The sequence below is a fragment of the Buceros rhinoceros genome, unplaced genomic scaffold (assembly GCF_000710305.1).
Source record: "Buceros rhinoceros silvestris isolate BGI_N320 unplaced genomic scaffold, ASM71030v1 scaffold41330, whole genome shotgun sequence".
NCBI classification, from domain to species: domain Eukaryota; kingdom Metazoa; phylum Chordata; class Aves; order Bucerotiformes; family Bucerotidae; genus Buceros; species Buceros rhinoceros.
This window is the reverse complement of record NW_010390934.1, coordinates 488-20,836: the sequence shown is the minus strand read 5'-3', so window position 1 is coordinate 20,836 and position 20,349 is coordinate 488. Positions and strand designations below refer to the sequence as shown.

Here is a 20,349-nt window from a genome sequence, read left to right as displayed (position 1 = left end):
ACATCAGTTCATCTCCCAGTCTCCTGCATCTGGCAGATGGTTATTTCAGGTGCATCACAGGGTCCAGCAACCAAGCCGTTTCCCCAGACTTGCAAGCTCCTCAGGATGGGCCAATACTGCCTGAAAAAGCTCTCTCTGGGAATCCAGCCCCAGAGCTGAAAAACCCTGCAAGCCATACAGAGCCAGATTACCCCTCTCCATGTATTCCTTTTGGTCTCTGGAGAGCACCTAAAGAAAATCTTACCTCCTCTGAGCCTAACACAGCCTTTTCCTGTTGTCAAAACACCTTTTGTAAATCTGGAGCACAGTGTTCTCCTCTGCCATCGAAACCAAAATCCTCTTCCTACTGGCTCTGCTTCACACAGTCCCCTTGGATAGGTACACCTAAAACTTCCTTGAATCCCTCACCCCAACTACGTATCTTCATGACCAGGGAAGCAAGGAAGACCCATCTTCTCTGTCAGGCTTCTCCTCACACAGACACCCAGTAAAAATCAAGCAGTATATCCCCAGGGCTCACTGCCCATTTCTTAGAGATTGTATTTCCCCGTGAATCTTAAAGCACATGACTGTTGAGCTTCTCACCCGCAGACCACTTCCCAGTGTTCCATCACACATATTTGCCCATGATGCTGCACAACCCCTGAGGATCACGCAGCAAAAGTCCCCGTCTGATGCAGTAGTGCTGCTATCACCAAGCCAGAGCTTTGCAGCCAGTCTTTGAGGTATGTAGTAGTGGGAGACAAAGTTTGCATCAGTGCTGTGATGATTCAGGGGGGTTTAGGGTTGGTTTTGTTTTTTTTTTTTTTTTTTTTTTTTTTTTTTTTTTTTTTTTTTTTTTTTTTCTTTCCTCTCAGCCAATAAGAGCACTCAGAGAGACACAGCTTCCCTTGCCGGAAGCAGGGCGGTCACTCCTCTTGCTGGTGGGCTCCTCTTTTGAAGCAGTAGAGATGGCAGTGAACTTTGTCTGCAGCTTCGCCACTCTGTGCTGTTTAGCACTCTGGAGCTTCACCAGGACTTCAGGTGGTAAGAGTGGAAAATAATTTCTGTTTTCCTTGTGCTTTAGGTCCTCCGAGTACTGCTTTCTAATGCACTCCAACGTAACAACTCTTCTGCAACTACTGCCCATGATGGCTCAGCGCTGCAGGGTTCAGACTGCAGCTGAAAATCCAGCTGCTTAAAAGACTTTCTCCCCTTGCAGCAAACTGTATTATCCAGGAACACCACCTAAGGATATGGAAGTCAGTTTCTGGTTTTACCTTATTTGTCAGTGTTTCAACTCTGCGTGACCTTGACTATTAATCTAGAGACCGTGGGTTACAATTTGACTGATGAGTACAGATGGGCACTTGAGTGCTGATTCGCTGACTTCAATGAAACATTATTTTGTATTGTTTCTTTCTTTGCTGAGCAAGGAAACTCCCTTGATTGCAGCTGGCCTTAAATCTTCGTAATTGGAGCTGCAGACAAGAGTGTTTTCTCTCTGAAGGTTTTAGTTCTGCTTCAGTTTTACTTTGGCTTCCATACGCAGAAAGTACTAATGCACTCAGGGATGGTGTTTGGTTAGCCGGTAGCTTTTTGCTTTGGCTGTGGTTTCCTTTGGGGGTTGCAGAGGCATGCAGGAACTCTGCTGCTTCTTAAACGTAAAGATAAAGCCTAGCCTTGCTCCTAGTAATGCGGAGGAAGTTTTGAAAATGCCTCATGATTATAAAAAAAAAAAAAGCAACCTGTTGCAATCTGCCTGTTTGCCTCACTGCATCCACAGGGTTACTCTCTCATACTGCAGCAACAGGGCCCCCAAATTATTCCTCAATGAGGAAGGAAAGCACGAGAGCCTCTTAATCCAACAAACATTCACCTCACCTCTGCAAGAACAGACCTCTCTTGTTTAACAGCAGGCAGTTGCCTGTTAACTCGGAGCAAGAGGCCTGTCCTACAGGGGGAGGGGTGGCCAGGTTTTATCCCTCTCTCTCTCCTCACATTTGCAAACCCAGAAGTAACAAGGATAGGGTATGAAATATAAATGTTCTAGCCTTAAGCATCTCCCTGTAGAGCAGCAAGAGCTGTTTTCCCAGATCATGAAATCACAGCCTTGAGGTCTCCGAGTATTGTAGGTGCCTGGCCAAGTCAGGCAGTGCCTCTGCTCCCACCCGATCTTTGACAGCGCGTGTTTCTCCAGTGCTGGTATGCCTAGAGCCCTGCACTGCTATCCAACCCTCTGCGCCATTCTGCTCTGCTCCTGGAGCAGTGCCATCACCTTACACCCATTCAATTTATTAAAGTAATGGCCCTCAAAGGCCCAGCTAAGTAAGCAGCTGTCAGGAAAGGTTGTGGTGAAGAAAATCAGAACTACAGGTGCTTCACAGCACAGGGTTTCTGGGTTTTGGAAAGACAGTGGTGCAAGCTATTCCAAAGAGCAAAAGTGAGCAGTGCCATGCAGTGACTACTTTGAATGAGAATCAAAGCACAGAAAGAAAAATCCTAGCCTTGAGGAATTTGGGTCACCAGAGGAAAACAAGAAGATAATGTTCTCCCACAAGGGCTCAGTAGATTCTATACCCTTTTCTCTGGTATGAGTCGTTCTCAATGCCAAGTTGCAATGCGTGAAAGAGACGCCTTGGTGAAAGCTGGGGCAAAATTCCACTAGTCTACCACTGCCCACAACACATGGTGCTTTACCAACCTGTTCCCTGTCTACAATACACGATCCAGCTTGCTAGACTGCGAGCCCACCTCTCCAGATGTTGCATTTCAGAGGCCTTGCCACGTGTGACTCTGCTGGATCTACCAAGGGCTGAAGTCGGCAACAAGGGCACTTTGGATTCTGACTCGTACTTTGAGTAACACATTTCATAGCTTTCATCACATACACATAGCTTTACCTCAACCAGCCTCACTCACCCTGTCACCCCACGCCTGAAAAAGATGTCACCATGACTCAAGAGGTGTCAAGGCTATTAGCCACAAAGGGACTTGCGTGCTAAAATTGAAAAAGCCTGCTGTTATCTCCTCCACCTACAAGGGACAGTATTTGCTGTCAACACCCCCACCGCTGGCACATCTGACTGCCCAACAGACCTAAGAGCATAGACTGAAGCAAGCTCCTGAAGAGCACCTGCAAAAGCGCAAGCCAGTGACCTCCCAGCCTGGCAGCCTGTCTCAGTTGCTAGGTGAGCCCAGGAAAAAGCTGGTTTGTAGAAGCTACCAGTATTGATGGTGCAGGGAAAAGCATGGCATCCCCGAGGAAGAAGACAGCTGGCCTTACGGGCAGGGCCCAAACCAAGGGCTGCTCTGACCCGAGCTTCCCTTCTGACCTCAGGCAGGTCCTGCACGGCCCTCTTGAACCACCTGTGGGTCCAATCAGAGGAAGAGTCCCTGATCAGGACAAGAAAACAGATGCTTTGGAAAGACTTACCCATGAGCTGAGAACTGGATAAGACGTGCTGCCCAAGAAATACCTTCAGTCCTAGGCTGCAGGGTCATGAGTTTCTGTGATTCTTGACTTCCACTCTTGCTACAATGGGAAAATATCATCCCATAGAGAATAGTCTCAGGACCTAGTGGATTCTGGGCTTTGGACATCCTTGCGTGAGAAGGGACATGGAACTGAGTCTCTCCTTTGCAGATCAATGTGTAATCTGCGGGGAAGGGTGTGATAGTGTAACTAGGACATACATAAGCAACCTGTAAGCTGAATTTTTGTAACCTCCTATGCCGATGATGGTATATAATGCTGGCTTCTTTTTTTTTTAATAGACTCTGGATCACAAAGTTGCCCCTCTCTCTTCAACTCTGGTTTCTCAGTACAAACCAGCTTAAATTCACAATCCGTGCTCTGTGCTTAGCTGTTTGCTGTGAAAAAAAGCTGGAGGTGATAAAAAGCTTGACTTTCACAGCACATTCGGTACAAGATCTGTGTGCACATTTGTGTGCACATGCAGGCTCACTGCCTAAACACACAGCATGAACTTCAAGGGCCACCTCCTGCCCTGGCAAGTCTTGGCATCAGCAGTGGCTGCACAAGAAGCTGCACAGGTTGAGGACTTTTTCCTCATTTGTATTTCAGAAGTGGAAAAATGGAGGAGAAGGCAAATGTAAAAGGGAAGAAAATAATGACATCAACTGTAAGCTTTGAGCCTCTTAAATTATTAAAAAAACAAGCAGGGCATGGGGGGGGGGCGGAATTAGCTACACAATGAAGTAATGAGGGCTGTGCGGAAATAAGTGCTCAAACTTGAAAGCTTGTGAGTTACACACACCCCCCCATCTCCATTTCCTACACACCTTGCTCCACTTACTGGCTGTGATAATAAGATGGTCCTTGGTATTTGGGTCAAGGCATCTGAGCACTGAAAGCAACCAGTTCTGCAGGATAGTGGGGAGCTAGTCCACGTTCTGCCCCAGGCCCTTCCCTGCCTATCTGGAGAACAGGTACAGCCCTCTCCTTTGTCAGCATGTAGAAGCTGACCTTCCCCTCACCTTTATTACCACCTAAATCCTCCTAAAATAAAAACTTCAAGATGCCATCAAAAGATTAAGGGCTGGTGAGAAAGACTCATGCCTGCAAGTTAAACTCGGCATGCCAGCTAAGAGCAACAGGGCTCTGCCAGCCCGTGTTTGATGTTCTCAAAATTACACTGTACTCTGCGCAACATGATGTAGTTTTATAACTAGATTCAAAGTTGGGCCACTGTGAGCCAGGAGTCATACTAGAGACATTCGAAATAGTACTACTAAATAATTCTGTCCTTTTCTAAGTCAACTTGAGCTCTGATACTTCTTTTAGCAGCATCTTTTTATGCCACTTTATTCCACAGGATTGTTTCACCTTTTCAAACACATAAGGGAAAATTACTGTGTAATGGATGCAAGCAAAGTCCTTCCACAGCACAAGTGCACTGGAGAAGTAAGAAGGTTTAGCACTGGTTCAGAGAGCTGAAGCTTGCACTGGTTCAGAGGCCTGATGTGTTCTGCACTCACCTTTTGTGTTGTTTCAGCCTCATACGGACCACCGCTTCCTTCAACCGTGAAACCTGGCTTCCCTGTTCCAGTTAATACCAACAACCCCGGTGTTCGCAAGGCAGCTCGCTTTGGGGTTTACAGATACAACAACAGTTCCAATGACCTCTTTCTATTTAAGGAATCACAAATAAAAAAAGCCATGGTACAGGTAAGAAAAGCTCAGACTCCTGACGGTCCTCCAAACCATTTACGAATTGACCTTTCTATAGAGCACCCAAGACATGGGAACCCTGATCCTCCTCAGGACTGCTCTGCATGACTAAAGATAAACAGCACATGTCCCTCTATCCCATTCAACTGCTCCACAGGAGGCTCTGCCCCCCACCCTAGTAATTCAACACAAAACTCTCCAATCCACACCGAGCCAAATTTGTATTGATGTATTGATTCCTAGCCAAAATTTTAGCATTCCTTTCCCCTGCCCTTACTTTAAAGGAGGAAACTACTTTCTCTAGATTGTCAGAGGGCTGAAATACATGCTCCACGTGGAAATCAGACGCACTGTGTGTGAGAAGAGGGAGCACTCCAGCCTGGACAGCTGTCACTTCCAGAGGAAAAAAAACCTGGAACAGGTATGTGTCCAATGCTAGTAATTCTCAGCCATCTCTAGCTGTGTAGTCACCTTCAGATCAGCTCTGCCATACCTGCACCTCTCCATAGATACACAAGCCTCCTCTGCGCAGAGCCAGCTGGGGTGAGACAGGGTTATCGGTGTAAGCAGCAGTTACCTCTTATGCATCCAGGGTCAGCTCCTGTCTGCAAGGAGTTGAATCAGACACACCAGTCTAGCCTATCATCCCGGGTAACCGAGTGAAAGTGTACAGAAATAGAGTAAGTGCTAAACAGAGAGACTTTCTACGCAGAGGAAATCCTTACGCTGGCTTTCCCACTAAAACACAGTTAGCAAACAGCACTTTTCTTAGGACAAAGGGGGCAGAAAAAAAAAAAGATGCTGTTCTCTCTTGTCCCATTATGGCCCACTACGCTGAGACCAAACAGCAGCCACTTCAACTTCATCACCTATTCCCCTTTTATTTGCAGATGCTGAGATGCTATTTTGAGGTCTGGATAATGCCTTGGTTAGAGAAAGTGTATGTCCCCGTTGCTCGCTGCCACTGACTCACCTTTCCCCACAAGAGCCTGACTTACAGGGGATCTACCACCATGAGTCTCTGCTTGCCTGGACCGTTGAGACCAAACTGAAGTGGGAAATGGCTGTACAAAATCACCACAGAGCTTTTCTCTCAAAGCACATGGTTGTTTTTCTCACTGAGAAAGATGCTCAAAAGTGACAAAGAAAAATCTGCCTTGACTGAATTTATTGCTATCTAATTGTATACCTGTTTTTCCAAAACTAAACTGCAGATGGGGGCCTGCTGTCATTAATTCAGTAGAGCACCATCCACACTCTGGCTGAATTTTCAAGCAGTGTGAACACACCCGGGGAAGCTCTGTTGGACTTGCTTTATTTTGTGATGTCTTCTCACAGCTATGATGTAAACAAGTCTAAACCACAGCACACGTGACTACAACACTAAGCAAAGCTTTACAACAATGCGATGGTTTGCCTGGGGACACATACACACAAAAAGGTCTTAAGAGTCTCTAATGTCAGAGAAAAACTTAGAGGTATCTGTCAGGAAAGCACGAGGTGGAGTTGTTCTTTCTTCAAGACAAAGAGAATGGATAAGGCTGTCTTGAAACACACCCACAGTGTAGAAATGACACAGTCTAACTAATGCTTCTACTTTAATCAAAAATTAATCTGTATTATGAAAGGGGATCATTGCAAATGCCAAGACAAATGAACTCAATCATAGTCCCAAAGCATATTTTTGCTGAGGTTGAACAATGTAGTTTCATTCAGGTAAACACAAGTCATTCAATCTCTGGGCCACCACAGCTTATATTCAGGTTTAGTAGAATGATGGTCTTCTCTAGGTAGGCATCTGCCATTCCTTCAGTTTTCACTCTTCATGCATGGGCAGGTTATCGCTTACACTGGACTAAGGCTCTTCTTGGAAGGATTTGGGTAACTGTTCACTTAAAACAGCAATAAAGTCTGGGCCCATATTCAGTCATACACAGACCATGGAGATATATATTATAAATGGATAGGGTCCTGACCTAAGGTATGAAGAACACTTTCTTTCCACAAACACCCCTTTTCTTCTGATAGCTGTTGCCTTTCTGCAGCAATACTGCAACTTCTGTTAGCAGTGACACTCCCCACTTTTCATCTTTTGTAACAACCATTCAGTCAAGAAAGAATGGTGAAGGGCTCCAGGGCAAGGTCCAGGGATCTTAAAACAGATGGATGCCTCCTATTTTATCACGTTGGCCCACAACATCAGAGATGGATGTTGGTGGTGTGGCAGTAGAGGTTGAAACTTCCCGCCGATATCCCATTAAATTTTGTTGCCTTGTGACAGACGGCAGCAGAGGGGCCGTCAGACTGATGTGGCAGCGTGTGTGAAGCAAAGGGGTGTCACGGGATTCCTGCGTATGGAAAAAATTGCAGCCATTGACATTCATCGACGCTGCTGAACGTTGACAGAGACCAAACTGTGTGTCAGCAGAGTGAGGGGGTGGGTGGCACACATCAGCAGTGGTGACAGTGATGATGGGTCACCTCCCCTAGTGCAGATTGTTACGAGCATGGCTCGTGGCTCTTGTTCATCGCTAGTGAAAATGCACGGCCCACGGTGAGGACGGTGTCGAAAAGTAGTGTTTTGTAGCTGAGAATTTGCTCCATCAAATAGTGTTATTGTGCTCTTTGCATCTGTTGTAGTTTCCATGAAAATAAATAGGAGGCATTACTTTCAGAACGACCTACATATCAAAAGCATAGCTGAGGTCTCTGCTCCAAGTAATGCCAAAACGAAGCTTTGTAGACTGGGCAAATCTCAAGTTCTGCTTCAGAAACGTCACTGTGATGAGCAGGTGGCCCAGCAGCATCTCAAATTCAGCATCCAGTGCTGGAGGGGCAGCTGTGCTGCATCTTACCTTTGGAGGCAGCAGTCTCTTACCTAGAAAAAAAGAGAAGCGCTCAAAAGAAACCTCCGAAAGCGCCATGGATGGATGTGGTGTGATGCTACATTCATCCATCACACAAGCCACCACTGATAGCCTGATGCCAAAGGCAAGAAAGAAGAAAGCCAATATAGGGGCTCAAGCTGTCCACAAAGCAAGCAAGCCAAGAAACAGCTAAGTTTGCAAGAGAACAAGAGGAGCCAGGAAGAGCTGTTCTCCAAATCTCAAAGGGATTAGCAATGATCTCAATCTCTCTTCTCCTTCAGCTAGGTGTTTCACGCAATGCCAAGGGCTGCCAACCAGGCAGTCAGCTCTAGACAGCTCCAGAACAGGCCAGACAGATCTACATTTCTTCCTTTGGCCAGCAGAACAGCTTGATGCTCATTAACAGATGTCATCAGCCTTTCCACGTGCCACAGTGGAGGCAAGAAGGCAGCACACAATCACCTTAGGTCCGTGCAGAGGTTCATGCAGGCAGTAAGCACTCCACAGCACAGTCTCCCAGGCGTGACCCTTCAAGCCCCTGCCATAAAGGGCTTCATCTCAGTCTCCTCACTGAAGTCAATTCTCCATTTGTCAAAGAAACAAAAATTAAAGCCAGGTGAACGTGGCATCATGCAGACTGACAAACCAAACATGCTCTTAATGGTCTCAAGAAAAATGCAACAAGATCATTCAGACCTCTCTATCCAAACAGGCTTCTTTGGAAGCAATGTTTTACATAAAACTTGCTGGCATTTACTGCCACACAGATGAGCTCACTGCAACCAGTGCAGTGTTTGGAAAGGAGACCTTCTGAGAAAGATGAAGCAGTCTTATGTTTACAGCTGCAGCAAAGTGTTTACTGTAACATTACAGCACACTGGAATAGCAGCATCCATCATCGCCCCAGATAGAAAACAGAGTTATCATGAGCACCAAAGAAAGGGGCAGAGCTAAAATTAACTGAGCTCTTTGAACCACTCCAGAGCATTTCACTCAGAAAGGAGTTGTGCAATTAAAAGTCTTGCTTTAGGAAGGCACTGCTAGCACTGACCTAAAGAACTGCAGTTAAGCACAATTCAATCACAATGATATGCAGCAGCCAAAAAGCCAATGCCTCTGCCCTCTGCATCTTTGCTGGAATTTACAGGAAGGTTAACAGTTCATCAGTTCAGTCCTGGGATTTCATACCCTTGCTTCCTGAGGCTCTGACATCTATTTCAGGCTACAAAGGCAATTAAATAGAAATAAATATTTCTAATAAAGAAGGGAAAACTATTCTTGCCAGATCCAGAAGCTGGAGAGAAAGGAACAATGCCAGCAGCAACGTTACGATCTTCTGGGTCACCCAAAGGTGCTGCTCCAGAGGTATGGGTTCAAGGAGGAGTGCTACAAACATCCTGAAGGACTGGTTTCCTTTAGCTTTAGATCTCTCTCCAGTATGCTGGAAGCACCTGGCTCAGTGCATTACGTATTTTCTTGGCTCATTTGCCTATAAGGATAATTAGGCTCATCTGAACAAGGGTTTCCTAACAGTCTGCCACACGGAGGAACTGGCTGCACACTGAGACCTCCATGCACAGCTTCTCCAATCAAGCTAGCCTGAGTTTCACCAGAGCTTCACAGTGCCCAGCGATTCTGAGAGACCTGCATTTGCTCTGCGTTTGCATTTGATCTGCAAAGCTTTACTATGCAAGTATTTCCCCTCACACTCTCACTTTTTAAATCACGTAAGAAACAATCTGCCTGCCACCAAAATATAAAGTATTGCTGACTGACAAGCTTCCCACTTTACATTCTCTTCACATCAACAGTTCCACATTAAGGACCTGGAAGGCCTTCCTATACCACTTGTACCTGATTTCAAAGCCTGACTGACTTCCAGGGTCCACTGACAGCTGGGGGAGTCGTGCAGCTGCACAGAACCAAGATAAGGTTTAACTGGAAGCAGCTAGATAAGGAGATTTTTGCTGGCTGGGAGGAAAAACAGTTGTATATAGGTGACTACAGCCACTTACTGCTAAATTTTTCAGTCCGTATCTCAAAGCAACAAGAAAGGAATTGGATTTACACCAGGGCTTTCATTAGCTGTTTATGCTGAGATACCAACCTTTGCATAAAAGTGTCATGGGCATACACGAGTTATCTTCCAGCAGCTCTATTACAGGAGATGTTTGCTCCAGAAAAGGGACAGGACAGTTAGCTGTGTAATAGCATTTTAAATAGCTTCAGCAATATCTTGATACTTGTGCCCTGCAGAAACATCTGTTCCACCAAAAAGGCAAACCAAGACATATCTTTAAAATGCACAGCTGTGGCATACCTCAGCTCAGTTCCTTTTTCTTAGGCTGTTTTACTGCAGGGCTTTACACCAAAGCAAAGACTTCCCCAAGCCCTTCACAATACAGGGCACTGCTCTCCCACAAGATATGTCTGTCCCAAAAGAAGCTTGGGTAAGACATAGAGAGTGCCCTCAGGCTCCTCTGGATGTTGTGCAGAGAGGATTTCCTCCCCTCATGGCCTCTTTCTCCTGCCCCCAAAAACAATCTTGCTCTGATGAGATCTTTGGATATTGATGTAAATGCTCCTTCTTCTTTCAGTGGGGCAATGTGTCCACAGCAGAAAAGATACAGCCTCAGAGCTGCAAAGCTCTCACGTTCCTGCAATGATACCATCAAGAGAGAAGACATAGCTGTTTATGTTTGACTATCACCCCATATCAGAAAAAGAGAGAGCAGCAAAAGTCTTCAATACCAGAGCACAAATCGATCCATTAAATCACTGCTGCAGTAACCCCTTTAGTTCTTCAAGATGCAAAATCTTATATTTAAAATGTAAAAGCACAACCTTTCCTTTGTAGTAGCTGACAGGAGAACATTCTCTGGATTTACCAAGCAGAGTATCTGTTAACAGAGGAAGTAAACCATTTCCCCTGGAGATGGCAGAAAGCATCCATGAGCTACTACCACATTCCAAGATTTTTCACCAATGTCTTCTTCATCCACTATTGCTAGATTTTACAGGGGCCCCTTCAGTCCGTATTCATCTTCAGACACCAACCTTTGCCAAAATCTTTACCAGTTCTCCATAAAAAGCACGCTGAAGAGGCTTCCTGCAGCTGGTCCTCTTTCCTCCCACGTCTCTCAGGAATGGCCACCTACATAATGACCAGGAGCCTTACAGGTCACTGGTAAACACGAAGGAAATACTACAGGTGACCTTTTTAAACCTCCTGGAACAAGTCTTTTAATAACACAGAAAATGCAACTTTCGTTCATCATCTGACTACCACGCTATAAAGAAACACAGGACTCCGCAGATGATAAAATTAGATTCTGCATGTTGATTTACAGTTGATAGTAGTCTCTGATGTTGATTACACAGGCTGAAATTGAAGAAACTCAATGGCATAACTAGATTTCTAGGCATGTTCTGGATGTTGCTGCCTCTACCACAGCACCATGGTATAACATTAGAACTTGCACTGTAATCACTCCTAAAGAGGAGGTTCTAAAACAGAAATAAACACATGCAAGACACCCTCTTCAATTCAAATTATACACAATTCATTTCCATACATCACAAATCCTTTCAGCGTAAGATGACATACAGTTGCATTAAAGGTGACAGATGATGTCTGTTTTAAGACAACTCTAAACAGGGCTGGGTGTGGGAAAGCACTGTATTTTCTTTAAGGAGCACATAACCATATGAAGATAACCCACCATACTCCTCAGATATTAATAATTATGCATGCCAGCTCCAAAGCAGGAAGAGTCAAACCAAAAAAGAGGTCAGGTACAGCAAGCTGTACATTTTCCTCTAGCAACCAAACAGTGTCACTGCATGTTAATGGACTGCCTTTCACTTTTTGTCCTCGGTCACACACTGCCTCAAGCACATGCTTCCTCCCTCTGGAGTATTATAGGACAGTGGCACTTTGTCATGGATGGTCAGTTAAACATGCTGAAGATTAAGTCTGCAAATAAATGGAGACCGGAAGGAACCCAGGTAAAGATATCCATTGTGCTCATGTGCCTCGCTAACATAAGCTACCGTCACTCCACTGGGATCATGAAAGCTTCTTCTGTAGGATCCTGTCTCACTAAGTTCAACAACAAGGCTATATTTGGGCACAAACTTTGTCATGGTTTCCTGACTCAGCAACTAAAAGGAAAAAAAAAGAAAAGAAAGAAAATTAGCCACAGAAGATTTTGCTCTCCACAATTAGATCTCAGACACTTATATAGTCAAAGACCATTCCACACTTCTTGAAAGAAGCGGCTAAGAACATAAGCACACATTTTGAGTAAACACTATTACACAGACTTAATACATTAATATCTGAAGAGGCAACTTAAATAATAAACAAACAAACAAAAAAAACAAGAAAAGAGAGACCAGCAGAAGCATACTCTACTCCAGCGCTAGGCTGAAAGGAAGTCCACACAGGTGACATCAGCTTGTTCTGGTGCAGTTGACGCCTAACAGCAGACATCACACTCTGCTCTCCATAGCATCAGTTTGTTAAGTCTGCTGCACTGCACCAGGGGAGACAAGTTTTACAGGGACAGCACAGAGTTTGTTTAGCTGAAATGGCACTTGCATCCTAAACAATGCTTGTTCATTATTTTTTTCTTTGAGAACAGAAGTATTTTCAAGTCTCTGTATTGTTCAAAAAGCACCATGTCATTTCTTCAGCATCACATGTCCCTTATAAAATACGTAATTTTTGCTCATCCTCATTCCTATGACAACAGGCATATTGAGTCAGAATCAAGTGTCATCTGGCAGCTTACATAACATACATACTGCCTAGAGCAGTCATTAGAACAGATCAGACTTCCCAAATGCTCTCTGGACACCTAACAATAAGCAGTTTAGGTACTTCAATTAAAAGGTGAAGTCTTCACGTATCCAAATGTAGATGCTATGTTGCTGCACGGCTAAGGCAGAGATAGTCTCTTTTTCTCTCTAGAGATTAAGATGGAAGGCAGCTTAAGAGATGTGTACCTGCGACTCAGAAAAGCAAATGTCAGTTTTACTACCTATGAATATGTAAGGAATGTTCTACCTGGGGATAACCACTACAGTTTAAACCATGGCATTAAAAAATTTTTTTACATCTTCCTAAATAGGAAGAAACAGGACAAATATATATTTATTTCCTTTCCTTTTTTTTTTTTTTTTAATTACCTTGGATATCATCCTTTTAATCCATGGTTTTTCAGACAAGAAGTCCAACAAAGAAAATCCAGGATTGGGCCGGACAGCTGACATAGCTACCCAATATCCTCCAGAGCTGCTTAACCTGATATTATCAGGAAAACCAGGCATATTCTCAACAAACATATCTGCTCCACCTTTCATCAGCCCAGATACATAATACCTGGAAGTTATAGATAGTAGGATTAGGACACCTTAACTCAAGCACTCTAAGTCCCAAAAGATACTCACTTAAAAAACAAAAATTTCTTTCCTTATTTTGATACAGGGAAATACAGTACAACCACATTCCTCAGAAAACATCAGTTCACTATGCTCAAGGAGCCCACGATGGAAAGATTATGCAGTCTAGATGTTTACAGTGAAAGAAAACATGAAGTATTGAGGAAGGCCACCTTCTTTGCCGTTGATAACTAGGCATGAAGAGTGTTGGGTTTCTTTTGCTAATCAATTCTTTTATTTAAACAATCCCTAAATAGAGGGTAATAATAGTTTCAGCAAAGTCATACTCGCCTCCTGATTCTAGCCATGGTTGTCTCCTGCACCAGGACAAAGTCTTCCGCAGGTGAGAGCTGGACACCATTGGGAAACCTCAGCCCGACCATTAAGACTTTCACTTCTTTTGTTACTGTGTCATATTCAAGCAGGCTAAAAAGAAAGCACTATATGTGATTTTGAGTAAAGACAAATACTTATTCATCTTGATTTCATTCTCCAGGCATTCTATCTTCTCACACGCACTTCACCTAAGTTAAAAAGGCCAGGAAACATCTGTTTATGAACACAGGAGAAATACTAAGCCACTTGAGATTAGCAGCACTCATGAAGGATTTAGGCTGAATGTAATGCTAACATCTTCCCTTTTAAAATACAGGTTCCAAGAAGTCCTCTTGAAGTAAAAAGAGGAATGTCATTTATTTCACTGCAGGTCTCCTTAGCAACATCCACACATTCTCTCACCATCTCCTGGGCAGTGCCGTGTTCGCAGAGGTGGTTTATAAAAAAAAAAAAAAAACAACTTTGAAGACCAAGCAAGCAGTGAAGTCCATTCATACAGCTGAGTTTACAATAAGTTAAATGCCTTGGGGAAGAGATACTTGCCGCCCATCATCTGTGCCTTCCATAATCAAGAATAAGTAATCTCGTCTTTGCCATTTGCTACTGGAGTCAGTGAAATAGATTTTCTTCCCATCCCGGGTCACCGTAAGATCATTCACAAATGACAACTTCTGACCTTCAATTGGTGTTTTAGTTGACACAAGCATTTTTGTTTCACCTGGTTACACGAAGAAAAAAAATTTAAAAAGACAAACAAACAAGCTTTTTTATGTCTTGCCTTGGAAATGAATTAGATGCTAACATGAAATTAGTGGGTACTTTACGTCTTTGTCCTTCATGCCTCTGTTAAGTAGTAAGGTTTTAGGTTGCAATGGAACAACTCAACAACAAAAGTGAATGACCAGGAGAAAACGCACAAGCTTTTGTATGTCTTGCCTTGGAAATGAATTAGATTCTAACATGAAATTAGTGGGTACTTTACGTCTTTGTCCTTCATGCCTCTGTTAAGTAGTAAGGTTTTAGGTTGCAATGGAACAACTCAACAACAAAAGTGAATGACCAGGAGAAAACGCTCTTTGGAAAAACTGAAACAGAAGATGATATTCCCTATTGGTACATGCCAGACTTTATACATTTCTGAAGCTCATATGAAACCAAGTGCAAACTCGGGTCTCAACCTTGTTGAAGGATGCAGGCAAACCAATCATTACTCCCTCTTTCCTCATGATCTGTGGGAACAGAGAGTAGTACTTTATAAACACTAGAACATCAGCAGGTTTGATATGCACAGTCAGCTCCTCCCCATATTACTGGACAAATTATTAAGGTCAAATTTCTATAAATTAACCAAAATCTACTTAAATCATCTTTGGGCATGGGGTTTAGGTTTGTTTATTTGCTTAAGTTAATATGGCAGCTGTCTGGCATCAAAAGGGGAGACCTTGATCTTAACTCCCAGAGCCACACAGTACGAGTCCTTCAGTCACACTCCACCTAGCATTTGGCTAGCCTCCCTCTCTCCACCTGAAGCCAGTCTGGAGATGTAAACTGTCAGAAAATCAACCCGACATGAAAGCAACTATTGCTTTCTGATAGCACAGCTCCTAAAACTGAGACCCGGCTCAGGGACATACAATGAAGGGCACAATGCAACAATGCCTTACCCGACATGAAAGCAACTATTGCTTTCTGATAGCACAGCTCCTAAAACTGAGACCCGGCTCAGGGACATACAATGAAGGGCACAATGCAACAGTGCCTTTCTCAGCAGGAACAAGCCACTTGATCATCTTCAGCCACACCAAAAGAGATCTTCCCTCACTTTCTATAGATTGAGGTTACAGGGAAGTTAAGAAAGAGATATTCACTACCATATAGCGAGATCAAGGCAGAAAAAAATATTACAGCAAACATGACAAGTTTGTAACAGCAATATTTGTTTGCCCTTTATGAAAACTGAAACAGCTACCTATGTAGCTTTATTCATGGATCCTGAACTTTGACAACCAAAAGCATAAGTGACCAGAATATAAGCCACTGGTAACTGATCCAGACAGAATGATATTTTCTTGTGGCAATCACAAGTTCTTGCATGGTGTATTTCATCCAGACAGTTCCAAAATACCTTACAAAGAATGCAGGCACTGTTTTGCCTGCAGTGTTTGGCAAAACTGCAGATGAAGCCCAGATTTGATGGTGGAAGAGAAGTTCTGAGCAGAAAAGAAATACCTGTACCAGGATTAATTTCAGAGAGTCCATAATAAGCATCTGCCACAAAAAGAGTGTTATTTGGTCCCACTCTGATGCCAAGTGGTCTTCCACATGTTGGCTCATCTTCACGTGTTCCTTAGGAAACAATTTTAAAACGGTTTTCAAAACAGAAACAAATACAAGGCATTCAGCCTACCTGCATATGTCAAACTGTACCTTAACAAAACACTACGGCAAGCACCACACACACTCATTACAGAAATTATTCTTACTTTCCTAGGTGTGAATGAAAAGATATCCCATGTTTTCACCAGTCTAGAGATAACCTATAATTTGTCAGGCTGATAGCTAGCTAACAGCTGCCCCCACTAGGGCTGAATGTCAGAAAATTGGATTTAACTAAATGCTTCTCTCAGAAAGAATGAGCTTTACTGCAGGTTTCCTTTTCTTTTCTTTTTTGAAATAAAAAAAAAAAGAAACACACATCTTGGAACTTTCTTTTTCTGGAAAGATCTAACATTGCCATGAAACAGCTGGTTTCTCAAGACACAGACACTAAAAGACTTCTGTATGAGGAGGAAGGAGAATAATGCAAATCAGAAAAATCTGTCTGCTTGCGTTCTGAAGAACTAAGAACTTCAGAACCTCTAGAGTTTGAAAGATTAGCAGGAGAAGCTTCTGGAGAAGATAGCTACAGCCTTTCCGCTTCCCTCCCCAATTCAGGAGGGCAAAACAGAAGTCTAGGCTCCTCACTACCTCTTTGGCCCCAAAGAAATAGGGCAGCATAATCTTCCTACCTCTCCCAAGCTGTACTAGTCCAGTGGTGATGAGCAGTGGGAAGGTGATTCTTCATACCTACCCCAACCCACATTTACACCTAAGCAGCAGCTGGAAGTCCAGCTTCCTATCCGCTGGCAGCAGACTTCGTTGGCTGTCAGCATCAAGGCTATCCTACCGAGCAGACAGCAAAGAGATGCTTCCAAATCACTCCAGAGCCTAATCGTGTGAACATACTCGTAAAATTACATAGCTAAAATGGTGGATGTGTCAATGTGAGCTACAGTTCCTACCTGTAATTTCTGTCTAACTGGCAACCCACACAGGGCTGCAGAACCTCACATTACCACAAACAAAACCTCCCACAGTCCCAGGCTTCTTGGACTGCCCAGGCAGTACTGAGGTGATCAATATTAAGCTTTCTCATAGAAATGGTTCTGTTAATAAACAAGCCCCCATCAGTTTTTCCCAACTCAGTTAGAGAAATCTCATTAAATGAAGCAAATAAGTGGTTCAGAAACAGATGTGGAATTCAACAAGAAATAACTGCAATTTACTGTTGAGAAAACAGAAGTATGGTTAAGAACAATGGAAGATCTCCACTAAAGCAGGTGCAGCCACCACAATCTCCCACTGTACTTACAAACAGAGGAAAGAAAATTAGTATGATAAAATGCAAGGGAAAATTCTGTAGATGGGAAGGTGATAGTTATTTTCAAAAATCTCTAAATAAGCTGATTCTCACACATTATCTCAGAGTTCATTCACTGACACTTGTTTAGGAGTCCTCAGTTTATATGGGGTGGCCTTTCACCTCAGAATCTTGCTGACTTCAGCTTCCATAAACATTAGGCCAGATTGCTGCTCATTTTTTTCTTGTTTAGGATACATTTTTCTAGATGGACTAACAGGAGAAGTGCTATTTGTGATGCACTTCATCTTCCTCCTGGTCTTAAGAAGCAGGATCTTCTACTGCCAGGTCATCCATGCTGCAGCCTTATGAGAGTGCAAGCCTTGTAGACCTGACATAAAAAACCTGCATTCCTAAATCTCACTGCTGGAAACAGTGTCCTTTGTTATCAAGAGCTTCTACTCCCATTCTTTTGGCCCTTTTTTATGCTGATTCCTTCCAGTGCTTATATACATATGTCCACTCATACTTCACTCATACAAATACATTGATGTTTCTGATACAAATCTCTACAGAGGAAGATATACATTTGCATGAGCAATCCAGACAGAATACCTGTTTAATCAACACAAGCCCTGACCCTGATGTTTTCAGGTACACTCTGTTCAGAAGCTGTGACTCACCACAAGGACCATGGCCGATTCTGGCTATAGTTTGTATTTCCCCATCTTCAATTTTGATAATCTTCCCATCAGCTGTCCCAGTAAACAGCACATCTGCAAAAACAACTGGTGTGATTAGCTTGATCACAAAACTGCAGTGGCAAACATCTTTCTACATGATCCTTCTACTAGCATAAAGTAGAATTCACACTTAAGGTATAGTGAGGTAACACGCTTCTTCAGCCATAGCAGAAGTATAAAGAGGGAAGGGGAAAGATGAAGGCAAGTAAGGGTATTTGGTCAGATTTCTTCCAATTAAAAATGAAGAAGGATTTAATCCTCAGGAGTTACAAACAAGGGATATGAAGCTTTTCATAAGTGGTCCAAATCCTTGGTTAAAGGTGGATGTAACAACTTAATGGCTAGTCATTGGATTGATCCCCAGGCAAATTTCTACATCATAAAATGTGATCGGGCACAGCATCCATCTTACCACTCTCGAACGAGAGACTGACTAGATAAAAACTTCTCATTCTGATACAGTTGACATAGGCTACTGGATACCTGCAAATGCTCATATCGTATCAGTTCTGGAGAAGAACTAGAAAAATATAGCAATTGAACAACCACCCAAATCAAAAGCTTTGCCAAATTACTGTACCCATGACCAGCCATGTGATAGCACAAGACAGATTCACAGATTACAAACAACACACAAACTTTTCCATACAACTAAATTAGATAAAAGACCATTGGATTAGTAAAGCCCATTGCTTGGATTTTTCCATCTCCAATTTAACCGAAGTTTTAACTTTGCTAATTACACTTTTAAAGGGGAATAAGAAGACTTCAATGTTTATTCATATAAAACTTATTCTCAGACAGGTTCATTATGTCACCCATAGGTCAGTTGTTCCTTGCAGGAAGATTTCCTTAAAGAGCTTCCAACGAGACTGATGAAAATAGGTAACAGAAAAATAAAAATCGCTTCAGGTAATCGATTTAGCACATTGTTAACAGAGATAGGTAGAAAAGGTGTAAGCTGAGGAAGGAATTTACAGTAGCTTCTTGCTGGGTAAAATAACTTCTTTAAAATATTTTACTAATTTATTAGAAGATATAGCAGAAGGAAAACAAATGATATGGCTACCTAGCATCTCTTCTACTGAAGGATGTTTCAGTAAGGGCCTTGCTTGTAACTCTCACATTCTTTTCACATTAAAACTGTCAAAGACTCATGTTGAAAGTGGTTTCTAGCCTTACTCCCCTTCAGGAGGCACAGGGAACAACCCCTGCACAAAGCTGATTCTCTGCTAAGTGGGTGTCGTGCCATTACAAGTGCAGCTACCTCATTAAGAAACTGCTCAGAGGTGGCATGGGATTGAGATTTGGGGAGAACACACATGCCATAAGATAGAAGTATAGCATGGCACCTGTAATGCATGCAACAGCACTAAAGTGCAAATACGTTATTTATTACTTTGAGATGTTTTTCTGTCATATAAGCAAAAATTAACACCACAAAACTAGCTCCCTCAGAGGCAATGAGCTTTAAAAGAGTAGTTAGTTCCCGTAAATACCAATTCCAAGTTAAGAGTTAGCCAAATGAAAAATGGGACTACTTCCTCCAAATATAAGTAGCCCCTGACTATATTGCTGATGCTTTCAGTCCTAGAAGATGGATTTTCAATCTGGCAACAAGATTTATTTTATACTAGGGAAGGAGGAGAAAAGTAGTACATAGCAGCCAGGCTTTGCTCCATAACAATTATTTTTTTAAAAACCTGCATATTCAAAATAAGTCCCAGAGTTTGTTACCTAAGAGCTACATTGCTGAACAAACCCTTATCTAAGGAGCAACATTTAAAAACTCCTCTTTAAATTCTTATTTTGTCAGTGCTTACCCCCAATATTGACAATGGACTCTGGCCCGACCAGCTGATTTTCCCATAACCGCTCAGCTTTTCGTAACTTGATGTTGGGCTCTAGCACACCTGTCAGAAGGGGAGGTTCCTTCAAACTGCAAAACACAACATGGACCTCATGATCCCTTGCACCAGTCTGCAAACACTCTAGATCAATATTTTGGCTCATTTTTTGCATTGTTTGCCAGCTCCTGCAAACCTGACCTATGCTTTATATACAGCATGTATAAAAAAAAAAAATACAGCTGAGAAGGTGAAAAATTGATTCTTGTTCACCAAGGATCATGATTTTCTGGTTCTGCTGATCAGAAAGATTGCAGTT

At 42.9% G+C, this 20,349-nt stretch overlaps 2 protein-coding genes across 2 annotated transcripts; one reads left to right on the top strand and one right to left on the bottom strand.

The window, feature by feature from the left end:
- The first annotated feature begins 950 nt into the window (after positions 1–950).
- Positions 951–6,141, top strand: CST7 (cystatin F (leukocystatin)). The gene is made up of 4 exons (XM_010139646.1): positions 951–1,026; positions 4,998–5,170; positions 5,478–5,594; positions 6,064–6,141. The coding sequence occupies exons 1-4, from the start codon at positions 951–953 to the stop codon at positions 6,139–6,141; spliced, it is 444 nt and encodes a 147-aa protein (XP_010137948.1).
- Positions 6,142–11,351: 5,210 nt separating this feature from the next.
- On the bottom strand, positions 11,352–20,122 carry APMAP (adipocyte plasma membrane associated protein; the record flags this gene model as incomplete). Its single annotated transcript, XM_010139658.1, has 7 exons — positions 11,352–12,204; positions 13,234–13,426; positions 13,777–13,911; positions 14,365–14,539; positions 16,051–16,167; positions 18,124–18,216; positions 20,007–20,122. Coding segments are annotated over 7 exons (1,039 nt in total), but the record flags the coding sequence as incomplete, so codon positions are not given.
- Between the last annotated feature and the right edge of the window lie 227 nt (positions 20,123–20,349).